The 18,057-nt window shown below is 38.1% G+C and overlaps 1 protein-coding gene across 16 annotated transcripts in view; it reads left to right on the forward strand.

Moving 5' to 3' along the window:
- The first annotated feature begins 393 nt into the window (after window positions 1–393).
- LOC102695139 (voltage-dependent L-type calcium channel subunit alpha-1D) overlaps window positions 394–18,057 on the forward strand; it is a 116,800-nt gene continuing 99,136 nt past the window's right edge. For 13 of the 16 annotated variants that reach the window (XM_069189484.1, XM_069189486.1, XM_069189489.1 and 10 more), the window contains exons 1-3: window positions 3,869–4,064; window positions 8,122–8,440; window positions 9,994–10,099. In XM_069189484.1, the coding sequence (XP_069045585.1) occupies window positions 4,037–4,064; window positions 8,122–8,440; window positions 9,994–10,099 (453 nt within the window). In that variant the 5' untranslated portion in view covers window positions 3,869–4,036. Of the gene's footprint in view, window positions 809–3,868; window positions 4,065–4,175; window positions 4,332–4,802; window positions 4,951–8,121; window positions 8,441–9,993; window positions 10,100–18,057 lie in introns of those variants that run through there. The other 3 variants (XM_069189492.1, XM_069189490.1, XM_069189491.1) reach the window with 3 other exon arrangements.

An 18,057-nucleotide genomic window follows, 5' to 3' on the forward strand; every position in this document is an offset into this window, starting at 1 on the left:
GAACATGCTTTTATCTGGTTCGAATGAAAGTGCCTCTAAATCCAATTACAGAGTACAGAAAAAACGCAAGAGGTCCCCGTTTACAAAAGCCTCAGTTTAAACCAGTCCCACGTTGTACATTTTTAATAAGATTATTTGTCTATTAGCCTATCGAGGCTTGTAAGGCGGAGTTAGCGTTGATACTATCCTGTTTTGTGAATGGTAGAAGGCGGGGCTGGCTTTTTTTGCTTGCTACTCTACAAAGTGTGCGTCTTTGAGGTTTAAAATAGACACAGACCAGATTTCTCAACCTTAAATTGCCAATCATGACTCCCCTTTCCAGACTGTAATGGCACCGGTTAAATTGGTTTAATCTGTTCAAGACAGTTCTTAGAATCCCCACATACCTAGGGCATTCTCCCTTGGAGCAGTGCTGCACATACAGCATTAAAATAAACTGTGTGACATCCAAACAATCAGAAGAGGGAAAAAAATCTGACAACACTAAACATAAAATGAGTAAAATAGCCAATTAAACAGAAGTGAGAACAAATGTTCTATCTGGCCGAAGGCTGAAATAGGTCAGTTGCGACACTCCTTGCTTCCCTCAAGAACATTAGAAGGATTAATAATTCAAGGATTATCTCTGAGAAACAATTATCTGCTGCAGACAGGTAATCCAATATCCTGAAACCTTCCACCCAGCAGTGCCATTTCACTTTGTGGTTACACTACGAAATGCGTGACAAACGTATAGCTGAAGTTGTGCGGATGTCCCAAAACGAGAGAAGATGAATGGCTTTATTTGTCGAGCTTCCAAGTCGGTGAGGTAAGGCTACGCTGGTTTTCTGGGGTTTAAATGGTATCGGACTGTAGAAAACAGATGCCACAGGAGCTGCATGTTGGGGAGACAGAAAGAAAAATGCGATAAGAGGTGGTTCTGCATGTTTGGCTTGACAGTAATGTTAAGTCAGCAATATGTCTGCTATTACTTTATTTCAAGTTTTTGTTATATCGCATTTGTATTGTCTGTGTTTAGAGTGTTAACTTGAAACAACATGAAAGAAGTCTGACTCATATTGGAAGTGGTGCTTACTAACTTTAATATAATATTTTAAAATTACTTGTGATACAGTGTATTCTCTGGGTAACATATAATTATGTATAAGTGAAATACTTGTCTAAAGGGAGAGAATTAGTATACTGGTAAGCAACAGATATGGTCACTTTATACTGTTTGTATGGTAGAAGCCACAGTATGACCATTTCCTTTTATCCATTTTTCTTTCGTTTTCTTTAAGTCATGTCCTATATGTGCTTCTGATATGTACAGGTACTTGTTGCCCTTTTCAATATTGAATCTAGAGTTCAGTTTTAAATTGTTTTCCAAAATAATATAATGTAAAATATGCATCATCTGGAATTGAAATATTCTGTTCCGATATTCCCTTAGTATCAGATAAAATATGAAAGACTATATATTCACACATTACATTGTTGCTAGGTTATAGAATTATGCTGAGATATCCTGTTTTATACTGTTAAGTTTAATGGTGTCTGTTTTCATTGATTAGAGGTCATAATAACAGAACAGTAGCAGAATCTGGGGTAATATTACATCTGATTTTAAAATAACGGTTTTGTATAGATTTTGTACATTTTCATATTTGTCATTATCACAGATTTAGTTTTAGTTTTATTGAGCTGTCGTGAAAAAATGTTTTGCTGGACATTTATACATCTTTATTCCAACATACATAATATAACTTGCCTTTAAATTGTAATTGACAATAAAATAATGTACCAGGACCTTTATATTATTGCTTAATATTTGGTTTTAAATGTGTAAGACACTTTTGAGCCAGACATAGTAACAAAGTAATTCTAGGCCTCTTTTACAGCAAGCTATGACACAGGACTATGATTACCAAAGTAAAAGCGCACTGCTGTAGTTAAATTACAGTCCTTGGCACTAAAAAATCAACATTAATGACTTCCTACTATTGAGGACAATTGGAGTACAGCATTAAATACCTTTGGTTTTGTTGTATGATTTCAGTTTTTGGAAGCTTTGCAAAAGGCTACTGTCATCGGGTTTTGGAATATTATTAAGAATGATAGAAATAAAAGCACAAATTCTGACCTATAATTAAGATGAAATGGGATTTTGTAACCAACCTCTAAATTTCAGAACTACTCTCATTCATTGTTTTTAACTTACCAGATTATAAATTAACCACATATTAGCAGCTGTTACGTCAGAAATAAGGGTACGGAAAATTTTCGAGAGACGCTCAAGGTTTGGTGTTCAGAGGTTGCTGGAAACAATACACCTACAGTAGAGTATTTCTGAATCTCAGGACTGAGCGCAGAAACAAATAAACTGAACAACCCAAAAGCAAACAAGCAATCAGATCGATTAAAGGCATCAGTGAATACTGGTGATGGAGAGCTCAACTGGAATGAAAACCAACGGAGTGGTTCCCCCAGGACGAGGGACAGGAACCACTGCTCTAGAATATTCCTGTTAACAACAGTAATATGATCATGCCATGTGAAATCAGATACAATGCTTTTATCCACAGTGTCACCCTAACAAGGATGCTCCCGGGGTAATACTGAATTTATCAAGCTAGGAGACAGAGAAATTAATACATATTTATAGAACATAAGAACAAGAAAGGTTACAAATGATAGATGGCTATTTGATCTGTCTTGCTTGTTTAGTTGATAGTAGCTAATTGAATTCATTCAGCTGTTTCTTGAGCTTCAACAGCTCGACTGAGTAGCTTGTTCCAAACTCCCATGCCTCCTATTCTAAGTTTTAAATGCATTTCCACTTAGTTTTCAGTTGTCCTCTACTGCAGTTCATATCGGAGTATTGATTCTGAAGAAGAGTGGACTTTGTCGATGGCCTTGGGAATTTTCAACCCTTCAGTTAAACTCCTCAGAGACCTTGTAGTCTTCTGCATTTAAGATGAAAGAGATTTGGGGGTTTTTAACCTGTGAGTCTAGGACTTTCCTTGGGCTGAATTAAGAGCAGCAATTGTTTTTTTATGAGGTATAATGATCAAAATTGTACACAATATTATTTACAATATTGTACGTCTCCTTCCTTCTCTATATTGTCTGGAAGATGAATTGGCAACTGAGAAACCAAATCAGGTGAATGGCCCCATTTTTCTTACTGTATGTTCTTGTACTGTATTTCCCATTTTATATTTATAGCTTATGTTTCTGTTACCTGTGTGTAACACTGCGTGCTTGTCTGCATTATATGTCGTCTGCCAGGAGTCTGACCATGAATTTATTTAATTATATGTCTCTAGCTGTAAATGGATTTACAGTGTTTCTTAAAAAAGGATATTCTTAAACCTATAAGATATTAGTCTTATTGTATAGAGTACCAGCATTACATTATCCAAAATTATATTCTACAAAAAGCACCGCGCGGGACATGTATTTTTAAGTTAACAAACTAGCCTCTGAGGGACTTAAACCACATTAGTTTCTTTTATATACTATATAGTAGCCTAAATTGATTTATACGAGTTTTCGGTCTTGTCCAAAATTCTGACATTCTGTATCATAAAAAGACTAAAGCAAAACATTGAACGTCACTCAAACTGAGCATTCACGGACATACCTGCAACACAACGTCCAAAATAAGAGTCTTTTAAAGACCGACCTCTAAGGACCTCGTCTGCGAATTTTTCAATATATTCGTTGAATTCATTGGTTAAAAGCGGGCTAAGATGGTTTATAATGTTTCGGCTGCTGATACGGAAACTGAAAGGAACGTAAATGGAATTTCTTTTGTGATGGGATTTACTTCTTTCGCCCTTTTTTTTTTGACTGCATCAGGAGTTGCTATGAAATCCATCTTGTGAAGCCAGCACCCGGATGTTGCAATAACGATGTGAGATATAACTCCCAGGGATAACTATAGGAACCACTTGTGTAAATAACATGGGGGTGGGCTGAAAGGGGGGCAAATCATTATTTTGGCTTATTTGTTTTTATTGGATCTTTGCAATATTTTAAATGAGGAAACGAGATGTATGAACAAGAGGACCAACGAAAAGGTAACGGAGCTGTGATCTCTTGTTTTCAGTTGTCTTCTGATGCTGTACCGGCAACGCTGTAGAGCTGAAGATGCTCTCTCTGTACGATAAACATGGAAGGGTTTAATGAATGCATATGTGTCTCTATTGCCCTCCGGCTAATGAATTTTAATTCGTTCTTTGGGGCTGGACATGCGTTTTTTTTCCGGTTGCAATAGCAATGGAGTTTTCTGTCTGAAACTGTGAGGATAGATTAGAATCAGCTGGTGGAGATAGTCTTCAGAAAAGGTACGATTGATTCACTTAATACATAGGGGGAAATAAAACGCTTAGCATCTTTTACAACTACTTCGTTTGTGGGTCGACGTTTGTCTTGTCTATGCTATAGAAACCCTATAATATGGCAATTAATATTTAATGAAGGAAAACTTTGGAAAAACTTCACACGTTATGTAGACTGATAAGTGTCGCGTTAGTTTTTACTGCATTTGTCAAAGCTGGTTGGAGCCCATTTGTGATACATCGTTATTTATTTTTTTCTTCAGCAAGATTTCTTTTCCATCCGAGAGATGCACTGCGTGGTTGTGCGGTTTTCTGTTTAGGACCCAAAAAAAAAACCCGGATAATTTCAGCCAGTTTAATAAAAATGTTTGACAAACGAGACTACGTTGCGAGTAAAATGTAACGTCAATCCCCTATTGGAGATCTTCGCATTAAAACTGCCTTTGTAACCTAGCAGTAGCTCCTGCTGTTCTTACTGTGCGCTGGTAGTGCCATCCGATGGGCACGTATCTCAGTGCTTTAAAAATGGACTCATCTTTTCCCTTTTCATCTTTGTTTTAAATGTCTTATTTCCCTTGACTTTGAAGGACCAATTCTTTCATTTTGTTTCTACAAAGTGATCCGGGTATGTTAACATATCGGTGTATGAACGCTACTGTTGGTGAGCCAATATCCGCGCATTTTGCAGAAGACTAATGTCGATGTTAATGCTGGCGGAAAAAAAAACATCTTAAAACTTGCATATGTGATTTTCATGCATGATTGTGTAACCATTTCGGTTTTAGTTTCTAGGTCAGAAAGCTGCGTTAAATATATGAGCAAATATGCAGGACGATTGAAATTGTGGCAGTGAGTGAATTTAGATCGGACAGTTTGCGGGTATCGATTAATAACGATAGACGTTTTTAGTATTAATGCAGAAATGAGATTGTTAGAAAGTTCTAGGCTAAAGGACCCTTTGTTTCTTATTTCTGTTTTCTCTCTCCGGGGCCTAACAGTTCAAGGACTTACACAACTGATTTGACCAAGTGATGTATTATAGTGACAGCTTTGAATTCACGCAGTTTAGCCGGGTGTTATTGGCATGGGATTGGATGTCATCTGCGTTGATCTTTTTAAGGCGTTTGATGATGTTTTCTGTTTAAAACGGAAATATTTACAAAGACGGTGCCTATAATTCAACATGTCTAACAATGTGATGGCTTTGTAAAGTCTGTATGATGTGTATAGACGTTACATTGGTTAGTTTTTGTTTCTCAGGGTGATAACTAATATCGACACCGTATGTACATTTATTTTTTGTTTTTCCTTAAAGGTGATACTCTCAGTCCCTTTGACCGTCTGTTTTCGTTGTATGCCTCCCAAACGCCTCACATTATTTTGCGCTGCTGAAAGAAAACAGGCGATGTTAATGTAGTTGTTTAGGTTTCTACCGTAGCGGTGACTAAATTGCTGGCATTTTACAAAAAGTTCAGAAGAGCCTGCTTTAGCAGAAGACGCTTTAAAACGCCAACCACCTGTCCTGTTACTGTTTTTTTATGATGGGTTTTGATTGCGTTACGCAGTGTTTATCCTTGACTAAACTAGAAGAGCTTAACAATTTCCCCCATTTAGTTTAGATCAGTTTTACAGAAAAAAAAACGTTAATAATCCTGGGGTAGATTTATGAGCAAGAACGTTAGCTCGTTTATTCTTCTCTTTTAGTACATCGTTGGTATTTTGATTGCCGCATCCCTTCCAACAACACCTACTACAGGCTTTGTGCCTGTGGGAAAGCATGAGATACAGTACAGTATATCTGGATAATAGGATTGGCTAGATTTGATGCTGTTTTGACAGAAAAGGGAAGCTGCAGTAAAACACAAGCATACAGTAGGTTTACCCTGGGTGGGGAGAGCTTCGAATGAACTAAATGCGTTAAATCGACTCAAAAAATAAAGCAAGCTGAAAACTCCATGTAAATTTATTTTCAAGCCGTAAAATAAGAAAAGCACAGAAGCAAACATGACTTTTTTTTTTGCTTCAGGGTAAAACGTGTATAAAGAGGCAAGAATAAAGAGCAGGCTTTTCGGCCCATTTTACTTGATTTTTTTTTAATGAAGCTGAGCTATTGACTTTGATCACATGGATTAGTAGCTCGTTCCAGACTCTTCATCTATTTAAATTTAAATGCATTTCCCTATAGCTTCCTGTGTCTTTGGTTGGTGTTACACTGCTTATTAAGTCCATTGGGTCGACTTCGTCCATTCCTTTACGGATTTTGAAAGGTTTTTATAGATTTAACCTCAACTGGTACATTCAGAGAGCACAAGGGCGGAGCGGTGGCTCTGTGGCTAAGGATCTGCGCCTGTGACTGGAAGGTTGCCGGTTCAAATCCCGCGGCCGGCAGAGGAATCCTACTCCGTTGGTCCCCTGAGCAAGGCCCTTAACCCCAGGTGCTCCAGGGACGCCGTATAAATGGCAGACCCTGCGCTCTGACCCCAAGCTTCTCTCCCTGTCTCTGTGTCTGTGTCTCCATGGAGAAAAGCTGGGGTATGCGAAAAGACGCATTCCTAATGCAAGAAATTGTGTAGGGCTAATAAAGAAACATTATCATTATTATCATTATCACAGTGGCTCATGTAGTAGTACAGTGTATGTGTGAGTGGCAGGAATCACTGCCTGTAGACCTGGCTGATCCCATTGCCTACTTCAGACTGTGAAAGGTGTGAGGTGCAGAACTAGCTCTTATTCATTCTGGACCTACTGTAGGTAAAAGGAAAAACCATCAGTATTTTATTTGTTTTCAGTTCGAGACCTATTCATCAGTAGCTTTCAGAAGCTGTCCAGTGATTATCTGGGCAGAGACCCCTTCATTTGTGTTAATCTGTCCATAAAGTACTCTGTTGCTTAGAATTTATTACATATTGTTACTTATTCTGTACAGTACTGTATGTACAGACCTGCTGATCTTTTCTTATACTTAAAGCACTTTGAGATGAATTTTCTTCAGAGATGGTACATACTAATTAAATACTTATTAATCAGACATCAGTGAAGATAGAAGATTATTGCTCTTGAAAAGATTCAATGTATGCATGAGGTGAAATTTAATAAATCTATTCATTGGGTGAAGTTTTTAGCTTTAATGGGATGGAATGAACATTTCCATCTAATTCAAAAACATTAGGAGGTGAATTAGACTGCATGTTGAATTACAGCCCAGCATATGGTGATGTTCATGTGGAGGTGTAAAACACAAATACACCTTAGCTTGGGTCTACTTTTTGTAGGTAAAAGGGGAAAGAGAGAAATGCATCTGTTTGTGCTGTTGCAGCTTTGTTAGACTCCAGTCTTATATTTTGTCTTATCAAGTTTTTTTTTGTGGTTGAAAGACACCGTATCATTTCTTTCTACTGCTTTAACGACATAAAAGGTAAAATGTTTTTTTGAGACAGTTATTTAATGCGGTGTATTCTCCAGTCTGAAACACTGGGAATTGAAGTACACTATATACGCTTGCAAGATGATTTAAGAAAAAAACTGTCTTTTGAAATCATTGTAGGTCTGTGCAAATATGTTTTAAAGGACACGGTCTTTAAGGTTTTAAGCCCATGGATGTTCCTGAAAAGCAATGGATTCCGATGATAATGTGTCAATAGTAAAATTAGATTATTGCCTTAAAGTTTATTTTAATTGGTGCATTGTTTTCAGGTGTGTCTCAATTAGTGCGCAGTCTCGCGGTTCAGAACTCAAAGGAGTTGTGATGCTTTGTGCTGTAGTGTATTGATTTTCTTTTTTTGTTTTGCTTTTACAGGGGCAAATTATGCCAGCAGCACCAGAGTACCTCTCCCTGGTGACGTACCAGTCCTTCAGTCGAACAACCCCACACCACCCAAGCCAACTGCTCTCTCCTGGCACGCTGCGATCGATGCTGCTAGACAGGCCAAGGCTGCACAAACCATGAGCACCAACACCACAGTACCTGTCGGATCTCTATCCCAAAGAAAACGGCAGCAATATGCCAAAAGCAAGAAACAGGGCAGCTCTGCTAACAGCAGACCACCCCGTGCCCTGTTCTGTTTAAATCTCAACAACCCCATCAGGAGAGCCTGCATTAGCCTCGTAGAGTGGAAGTATCCTTTTTTAAACTCTCCCATTGTCTTTCATTTAGTTGGTTTGGGTCCCGGGAAAGGTTTACCTGCCGCGTGCATGAAGGTGTTTGTTAATGAAAGGTTCCAAGAGCGGGAAATGGGAATTCCGCAGATAGTTCTGGGGAAACGGCATGTAAGGAAACTGCAGATGGCTCAGAAGCTGCTGTTCATGCTGCTTTTCTTGTTTGGTTTCGTGGTCTCTGGATTTACTGTTTGGTTGGAATTTTCCCTGTCATTTGTTGAGGTTTGGAAAGGAAGGGCTTACTGTCTGCTTGTGGTTATAACTTAACTGTGTTTTTCCCATTTGAAGTTTGAAAGAGAAATTCTGCAAATCAGAATTTTGTAGTTGCGTAATAGGCCCTGGCTGATACAGGAGATCTGAAGGTCAGTTATGCTGTATAGGAACATTTCCAGCTCAAGGTGGCAAAGCATCAATGTACAGTTCTCATTTAATAATTGCATGACATTATATAAAACCTTGGCAATCCCCAAGTGTTAAAGCACTTTGACCTCTTCTCCCTGTGTGTCTCCATTCCTCTTCAATTCTGATGGCGATAGACCTTCCCTGTAGGAATGGACGACCTTTACTGGGTCAGATCATAGCATCCTGCCACCTTGATAGCATTTGAAACTTGCACTCTGGAACTGCTGTAGGTTAGCTGAATAAAATGCACATATGGAAGATGTTTAGGGGAACTTTCTTCACCAGGCAGTCTCACAATCTTCAGTGTACCAATCCTCAAAAAAATCAACATTATATGTCCAGCTTTTCAACAGCAAGCAGCAAGGCACTTAATTGTCAACTGGAATATGAAACACTGTCCAGCGGTTTTAATTGAACAGTAGTGGTTTACTTCTCACGTTTGTGGATTGCGAGAAACAAATGAAACATAATCGTAGGATAAAATAAACTAATTTCGAAATCTTCTGAGCTCACAAGGATGGAATATCCTGTAGGCGAAATCGCTAGATGGTAAGGATGAGGCAGAATTAATTATTTTGGTTCAAAAGTTCAACCAATGCACATAGTTTACAGTGATACTTGCCAAAGGATACAGAAGTCGTAGGGAATTGCTACTCTACAGAGTACATTGGGTATAGAAAGTTGTTTTAAATACAATGCCCACCTCCTCTCTCTATGACTTTAGACTGGATATAACATTGATTCTAGATGATGCTTGGGATAACTGATGGAACTAGTTCTGAGGGTAACTGAGGCGAGATTGAGAGCGTTGCAAGTGCATGGATGCACTAAAAAGCAGGTGAATGTCACCTGAAGACCATGTAGACAGCATACTGGATACAAGAAATGGTGCCACAGTTTATTCATGAACTGTTCCACATTCTGGTTAATGATTAATAATGATTAACCAGATTCCTTTTGTACTTGGCTAATAATATGCAAGTAAAGTTTCTGACAACTGTTTTATAAAATCTTTGAAATGCTCGCCTTTAGTTTGCAAGCTTTATATTCTAATGCTTTATGGTCTTATTTTACATCACTCCTAAGATTGTTTTCTTAACCCAATGTACAGGCCATTTGATATCTTTATATTACTCTCTATTTTTGCCAACTGTGTGGCCTTAGCTGTTTACATTCCCTTCCCCGAAGATGACTCCAATTCAACTAACCACGACCTGGTGAGTACACCTGGCTACCTTATTGTAATCGATGCTTTGCAATGGTACCCTGCTATTTATTGGATTCTAAAGTCTACTAAGTCTTTATTACTTCATTGTGTATTTGTTCTTATTTGGGGTTATAGGTATTATTTTGCAAGGTTGCTGGCTGTTTGCATGTGCTAATGTGACTTAGCTCTGTATTTACTGAGGCTCATTTTTGTTGGTTTATCTCGGGCGTGTTTGTATCGGCTTTATTGGAGAACCCTGTGGAGGGCTTTCATTGTTCCATGCTATTGTGTCTGATTTTTGAAGCAGGGTGCTTAGGAAGTCACTAGGCATGTGTAGTACATTTAATCGCAGAAAGCAAACTTTGAATATCATAAACTTTTATCCGTTGTATTAAATAAAGACAGCCACTACAATTTTCTGGTCATACTGAGTAATGGTGTGTATTGCATTTAGAATGGCAAAGTAGCTTTGTGACTTTAGTTTAATAGGTGTTACAAAATAGCTTTTTTAACTGCCCTGTCTGACATTTAGTGCTGAAAAACAATGCAAAAGATTGCAAGGTACTTGTGAATTGTTTTTTCATCGATGTTAACATTTTCACTTCCTGTTAGAAGATCTACAGTGAGCTTGAAACATTTCTACGTGTGATTGAAAAATAATTGCCGTTTTTATTTAGATTTGTATCTTTCATTAAAATGTTTAGATACTGTAGCATTTTGGCAAACTGGGAGTACCAAGATAAACTTCCCTTTTATTTTTTTTAAAGGTTAGTTTTGAAAGACACTTTGTTTTGAAACACTATGACAGGTGTGCCTGTGCTGCAGCATTTGAGTGGGGGTGAAAGCACAAAACTAGGGCCTTTCCTTACTGAGTCATAACCTGACATCCTTTCCAGCAGGGAGAAGATGGGGGTGGGCTGAAGACTTTGTGATGTGTGCTTGGGATATTGATAATGCCCTTCAAAGGGATACACTGTACCGCTGCTTCCATCAGCTGTTATATAAAAGTACATAGTCAATGTGATGAGGCCTGGTGAAACGAAGAGGAAGGATTGATGTGATCTCACTGTAATCTGTAACATGAGCAGTAAGAAGTATGGAATTCTGGCCAGCGCATTTTGAAAAGTTTGGTGGACTTAAAACGTTTTCAAAGGGTAAAACATAAAATGTCAAGGACAGAATTTGTCAGTTTTACAAAAAAAAAAAACAACTTTTATGCACGTCTCAACACTTTTAATTCATTTCTGGTTTCTTATGATTAAAATAAATATAAAAGGGAAAAAAGTACTATATTAAGAGTATAATAAAAAAATACTTGCAAATTATTTTAAATTATAAGGCTGGTCTCTGCATCAAAGTACTGGTTCAAAGCTTCAGCTGGTTTCCTGGTTGTCTTGGCATTGAAAATTATATTTATTAATGTAACATGATGCCAGCAGTATGAAAGCATACATTCACACATACACGGTCATGCTTCTAGATAACAGGATTATTGAAACAATCTTCCTGTATCCAATACCAGGGGAAAAGCTCCAGCACTTTTTAAACTTGTCCTTCTGTCACCACAATGTCCATGTTCAATGCTGGCTGAATTTGAAATATCCACTGAGATGTTTGCTTCCCAAGATGAGAAATACTCCCAAAGTGATTTTTGCCAAACATGTCTCGTTTTTGACTGGTATTTTGTTTCCCCCATGAACCAGACAGCAGACAAAAGGAGAAAAACAAAAAGCTAAAAGTGACAAGAATTTGTGTTTGACCAGAGCCATCATGCTCTGATCTGTTTAATCTTTTGAAGATGAGTGGTTGTGATATTTATGTGGTGCTGCCTAGAGACATTGCCATCTGCATGATACACTAGGCAATGAGGTCACTATAGAACATGCGTCATCTGGACATTATAGACTTCGTGTATGCCTCTAGAATTGAATTACCATGAAATAAAATAACCAAGAGCTTAGTCCTGCCTCATTTACTTGGAGTCGCATGTCATAGTATAGGTGTGCCAAATGCTGACGAAGGGTGTTGTGGTGGCTAATGCAATCTGTATATAGTGGAAGCAGAAAAATAGACTGTACACCCCTGAGCCTGCTTGCAAATATTCTGATATCACCACTGTTGTGAACTGTAAATGCTAGTTCTCTTTATCTCCTTTTCAGTTATAAATGTGAAGACATAAATGTGTCGTTTTGCTTAAAAAGATTGACACGTTAGCCTTAATGTAGACAAATGCATCTGAAAACCTTCAAGGGTTTCATTTATATCATATTTGTCCTTAATATGGAAAGTAATTGTTTTCAGCAGAGAGTGTGTGTTTCATGAGATTCTTGTCTGCTATTGAAATTGGTCCTGAAAGCGAATTAAATTACTCTTGGAATTTAAGAAATTGTCTAATTTAACCAAAGTTTTGCCTATTTGCATGGATGAGTGTACTGTACAGTATGTGAGACTGGCTCATTATCCATTGGGCTTATCTATTTGTCTTTTTCTTCATCCCCTGGATTCAGTTCAAAGTAATTTCACATCTGTGATGGATATTGTATAGTCTACATGCTGCCGAATACTGCTGATTCCACAGATAAGAGCTAGACTAGTCTTTTTTCATTCAGGATTGAGATACAGCAGGCTTGCAGATCTCCAAAGTCTTGTGTGAATAGTCAGTTTTAAGTGCTGTGTCTGAGCTCTGTGTTTGAATACTTTTTTTTGTTGAAATACAATGTATTCCTCAGAAATGATTAAAATGGGTAATAGCAGTGTCACAGCATAAAAAATGAAATTTTGCTTATCTGAAGAAGCAAAGTAGCTTTTCAGTAAAAACGTAATTGTATGATGAAATTAGAAAGGTTGCAAACGAGAAAAGGCTGTTAGTCACGTATGGCTCATTTGCTCGTTAATAGGTAAGTGGTTAGAGGGGCTCAGTCCTTTCTTAATAGAAGCCTGGGTGTCAGCTGGGAAAACGTGTCAGCGACACCAGCTTGTTTGAGGCTCCCACAAACGTTTGCATAAAGAGTTGCCTCGTGTTCTTACAGTTTTTGCTAGTTCTCATGTTCTGGTATCATTAATTTCATTATAGATGTCTGTATCAGAATCTAGATCCTTGATAAACTGTTAGGAAGAGCAATTGTAATTGATGAATTAATCCCTGTGGTACTCTCCTGATGACATCTGTCCATCCTGAGTATTTACATCTTAAAGTGGTTTTCTATAAAACGCTTGACTTCCTAGCTTAACTCTTTCTCGTTTTGTTAGTTCTTAGTTTGACAGTCATCTCTTCCCTTTATTCAACTAATGCCAGCAGGTTCTGAGTTTGACGGATTATCTTAGATTGAATTTGAACATCAGCATAAAAATTGTTGTAAATGTTTATCAGTGCAATTAGGCCATCAGAGCAATGCCAGCGTAGATGTGAGATGTGACTGTACCTGAGCCCATATTTTGCAGTCGGAATTCGGAGATTGCTGTTTAGAATGAATTCAGTGGCTTTACGTGGAATGAGAGTTATCTTTAGAACTTGCTACATTTGCATGGCTATCAAACGCTTTGTCTCATGATGTTTAAATCAGAAGACCAGTCTTCCATCCTGCTAACCGGGTTCCTCCTTTGGCACTGGACCTTAATACCAGCTTATGATGCTGACCTGCTGTACGGAATGCCTGTAGGTTGACTGAGCTGATTCCTTTTCGTGCTCAGACGGTTTTCTTCCTTTGCTGAGCGGTTGTGGAGGGAGGAAACAATAATTGATCAAAGTCACACGTTTTGCCCTTTATCCTCTGAAGCAGTTTTAATTTGATTTCTTCATTAGCGTTTGTCTGCGGCAGACGAGCCCTTAAGATTAAGCTTTGGTGTGGATTAGCTGTATATAAATTAGTGTGCCACCTCCGGACTGAAAAGCCTGCCAGTTGGCTCCAGTGGCATGACGACAATGTTGACACTGTAGTTTGTCATGAAGACTTTCCAGCCCTCCCCACAGAAGATAAAAGATGGAAACAGCACTTATTATAGTGCACAAAAGAATAGCATTCTGCTCTTCAGAAAAAGCATTTAGATCAAGGTCTGTATTTATGAGGAGCAAATATTGAACACCTGTTTGTCTTGAAGTGACATAAAACCCAGCAGTGTCCTTTCCCATTTTTCAAAGATTAAAATGGTCTCAGTTATTGTATGTAAGCCACTGTGTGTAGTTATTTCTTGTGGCTTCTAAAACATGAGTAAATGAAAGTATTTATGCTGAGTGTTTTGCTGGTTCTTTTTTTGTTTTGTTTTCAGCATTTCATTTTCAGTGTTCATTTGATAATTCTGAAAGGTCATGATGTACTTCAAGCCATGAAAAGGGCAAAGGAAATGGTTTTAGACTTGTCACACACAGGACTTTGTTACAGCTACAGGAATTTTTATTTTCATAGTTGCCACTCTGTAGATAAAGACAGACCATAATGGCTTGAGTCTCAGATAAGAAAGCTGTGTGTTTTCTAAACTTATATCTCCTTCTGTTTGCCAGAGCAGAACAGGACTGGAGAAGGCAGGGTCTGATTCTTTTCATTATTCCCTTTGTAGCGTCCAGTGTTGACAAAACATAAAAGTTTTATCTTGGTGGAGTGTAATCATAATGCAAGGAATTGTGCATGAAAGATGCCGGGGTGCTTGCTGAATCTCCCAATTTACTTTTTGTGAAGAATGTTACTCTTGTGAAAGCTAGGGAATGCACACCTAAGACTGAGAATAGGAGGAACTTCTTTGCACAAAGGGTCGTATAAGTTTGGAATAAGGTACCCAGCCATCGTATTCAAGCTGATGTCAAGGTTTCATTCAAGAACCTGCTGGGTCAGAATCCTCAGATAAATTAACCAGACAGTTTATTCCTGCTTGTGCGGAGATGAGCTGTACAGGTATTGGAAGATGCTTGCGAATGACCCCTTTTCATGTGCTGAGGTTGCTGCACCCCCAGCTGCCACTCCCCAGAAGCCTTGATCTAATGGCATGGGGATCGAGATGATTGGAGGTCTCATTCTGCTGCAGCCCTCGACAGCCAGAACAACCAGCGAGATATTCCTGGTTGAGAAGCCGTTGAGAAGCTGGTGGCTAATCCCTGACTGCCAAGTCTACAGGGTACAGTAATCATAACGGGCTTAGACAGTAGCTGAACAGCTCCAAGGCAGAAGGACTCTTGTCTGTCTTTCACTTTCTCAATGCCGGACCCTCATTACTAATTGTACAGGTCCCTCAGCAAGCATGAGGGGACAGACTTTGGAACTCCAACCCAATGAGATGTGTGCAGAATGGCCTCCCCTCATTCGTGACCTTTCATTTGGTTTTACATGGTATCCCACAGGAAAAAATCCCACCAATTTACACTCTTGTATTTTTTATCAATTAACAAAATGAATGCTTCTTGGCAATCAGTACTCCAAGAAGTATTAATTTTGTTAATTGATGAAAAATAGTACTACTTTAAGTACTACAATTAGTACTTAAAGCTCTGAATGTAGCTAAAGTAAATTCTTGGTAAGAGTTGTGTGTACAGTATTTCTGTACTGAAGTACTGTTTAATTGGCATAGAGTACATATGATGTTGGGAATTTGTTGAAAGTAGAAGTTGCACCATTTGTCGAGCCACAAGTGCACTCATATTCATCTGCTTTGGCTTGATTTTAATTAGTTATGTTTTCATCAAATTTTAGTGCCTGCCAAGACTTTTCATAAGTGTGAAGCCCAGTGCAATTTAGATAAAAATTGAAAGGTCTTGCATGAAATTAAGGATTAAGCAAAATTTGCTCTTAAATGATCACATACAGCAATGAAAATAAATTGCATTCATTAAGATAAAATTAAGCTGTGGCTTCTAATCTTGTGTGATAAAATCTTGATATGCTGATTGTGCATGAATGTGCTGATGATGTCACTGCTTCATAATCATACTTAACCTCGGTAGAGATGTTTCTCTAGACCACCACAGACTTAGTGCTGTTTAAAGTTAACATGTCCAAGATGATTTAATTCTGTTTAGTGCCTCATGATTCATGTTCTCTGAAGTGCATTAGTTGTAAGAATCCTGGAATTTCATGCACAATACCAGTTTTATGCTGTGTGTTAGCAAATGTCTGTTATAAATCATTGGAATTCAGAATTGTGGAATTTAGACACTTTATTTTAGGACCATTTCTGGAAAGGGTTGTGGTAGCATGTTTGTCAAATGTAAATGGTAACTCTAAAGGCAGTGAAATGCATTTTCCAGTTTATAAGTAAACATTTGTGTAGCAGGAGGTTTTGGTCATTACTGTCACATAAAGCAGTACTATTTTTCATCAATTAAGAAGGCTCCACAGCCGAAACATTGTGTTTCTTTTCTTCTCTTTTCAGCATGGGAAAAACCTTCACTTGTACCTTTGCAGCCTATGCATGCTGACGGAGCTACCTACTTGAACCACCATAGTCTAACATAGTCATAATCATGGATCACATAACTGCTGATTTTATACATGTAAGGTTCAGAAATTGTGGAGTTTACAATACTAATCAGAATAAAATTACAATCAAATACAAGAGCTATAATACAGGCTTTTCAAATACTGTACATTCCTGTTCTACAATATATGGAATCTTGTCTGAGCTGCATTAGTAAAGTTTCATTACATTCTACAAATAGTGGTATGAATAAAATGCAGTTGTCCTAACCACAGAGACCTGGTTAAATGTGTCCAGAGACCTAAACATGGAACAATATAACCTTGTCGTGAATTTAGGGAGCAGCTGGGGCCTAAAAGAGGGGAAACTGCTAAAAATGAACTAAGACACATGCCAGTGGGCTTGGACCAGTTAGAGACATCAAGTCACCGCCTGTCTTTGGAAAGTGGGAAGAAGCTGTGTCACCTGGAGAACGCAGAGAGCACATGCAAACTTCACACGTATAACGCCCTAGTCTAGAACCATACCTGTAACTCGAGCTGTGAGGTAACAACACTAACACCATGCTACCATTTTGCACATTAACAGGCTGTTACAGGCCGTGCTGTGTAGCAGAATTTTTAACTGTGGTAGCGCTGTAGCTGTGTACCCGGTCTTGCACAAACGCTAAGCTCTGGGCTGACTCATAACACTGCACTGTTACATGTCGGTCTAAAGACCCAGCTTATGAGACCCATCCTTCCACATGCTTATATCTTAGCCTCCTCTATAACTAACTCCAGACCTGCGTGGGTCTGTCTTCCCTTACATAGTGATTTATATATCATTACTAGCATTTACCCTAATGTGACTGCTTCCAAAACATGTTATTACTCAGGACATAAATCAAAGGGTCTAATTCGGCAGGGCAAACCTGCCCACAATTACTCAGCATGTTGCTTTGCTCCTGTTGTCCATCAGAGAATTAGTACAATGGTGGAAAGGAAGAAATTAGTCTCTAACATGACTAATCAGACTGTTTACCCTGTTTCAACCCAGCTGTAGTGATTGGTGGATAGCATTGTACAAGAAAATTAGTGTCTAATAAAAACTGTCATTATTATTAACACTTGTGTTGCTTTATGAAGTGACATTATTAAAGCCATCTGCCCTTATTTTTGTTTTAAAAGGCTGTTTTGCAGCATAGTTGAGATTCATTGGATCATTTTGGTGTTTTCTGTTAATGAATAATAAATGCATTTTTTTTAATTCAGTGGTATCTTGGTACAAAAATATGTAAAGCATAAGTTACGTGTTCCTTTTTTAATCTTGCTCTATGTGCGCTATGGATTATTCTCTTAAGAAATGCAATTGTGTTGTATTTCTAAAGAAAATGACCCGAATACTAGAACTGCAGATTTTTTTAGATCTGAAAGAAATGAGACGAGACATTTTAGTTTTTTTTTATTTTACCTTTTTTAACTTCAGAAGAAATTAACAAAGAGCATTTATCGGCAGACAGAATAATATTGTTTTCACTCCAAAAATAACATTAAAGCTGTCGTATGTTTTTTGCGCAGGAGACTG

Source organism: Lepisosteus oculatus, chromosome 4, assembly GCF_040954835.1.
Source record: "Lepisosteus oculatus isolate fLepOcu1 chromosome 4, fLepOcu1.hap2, whole genome shotgun sequence".
NCBI classification, from domain to species: Eukaryota; Metazoa; Chordata; class Actinopteri; order Semionotiformes; family Lepisosteidae; genus Lepisosteus; species Lepisosteus oculatus.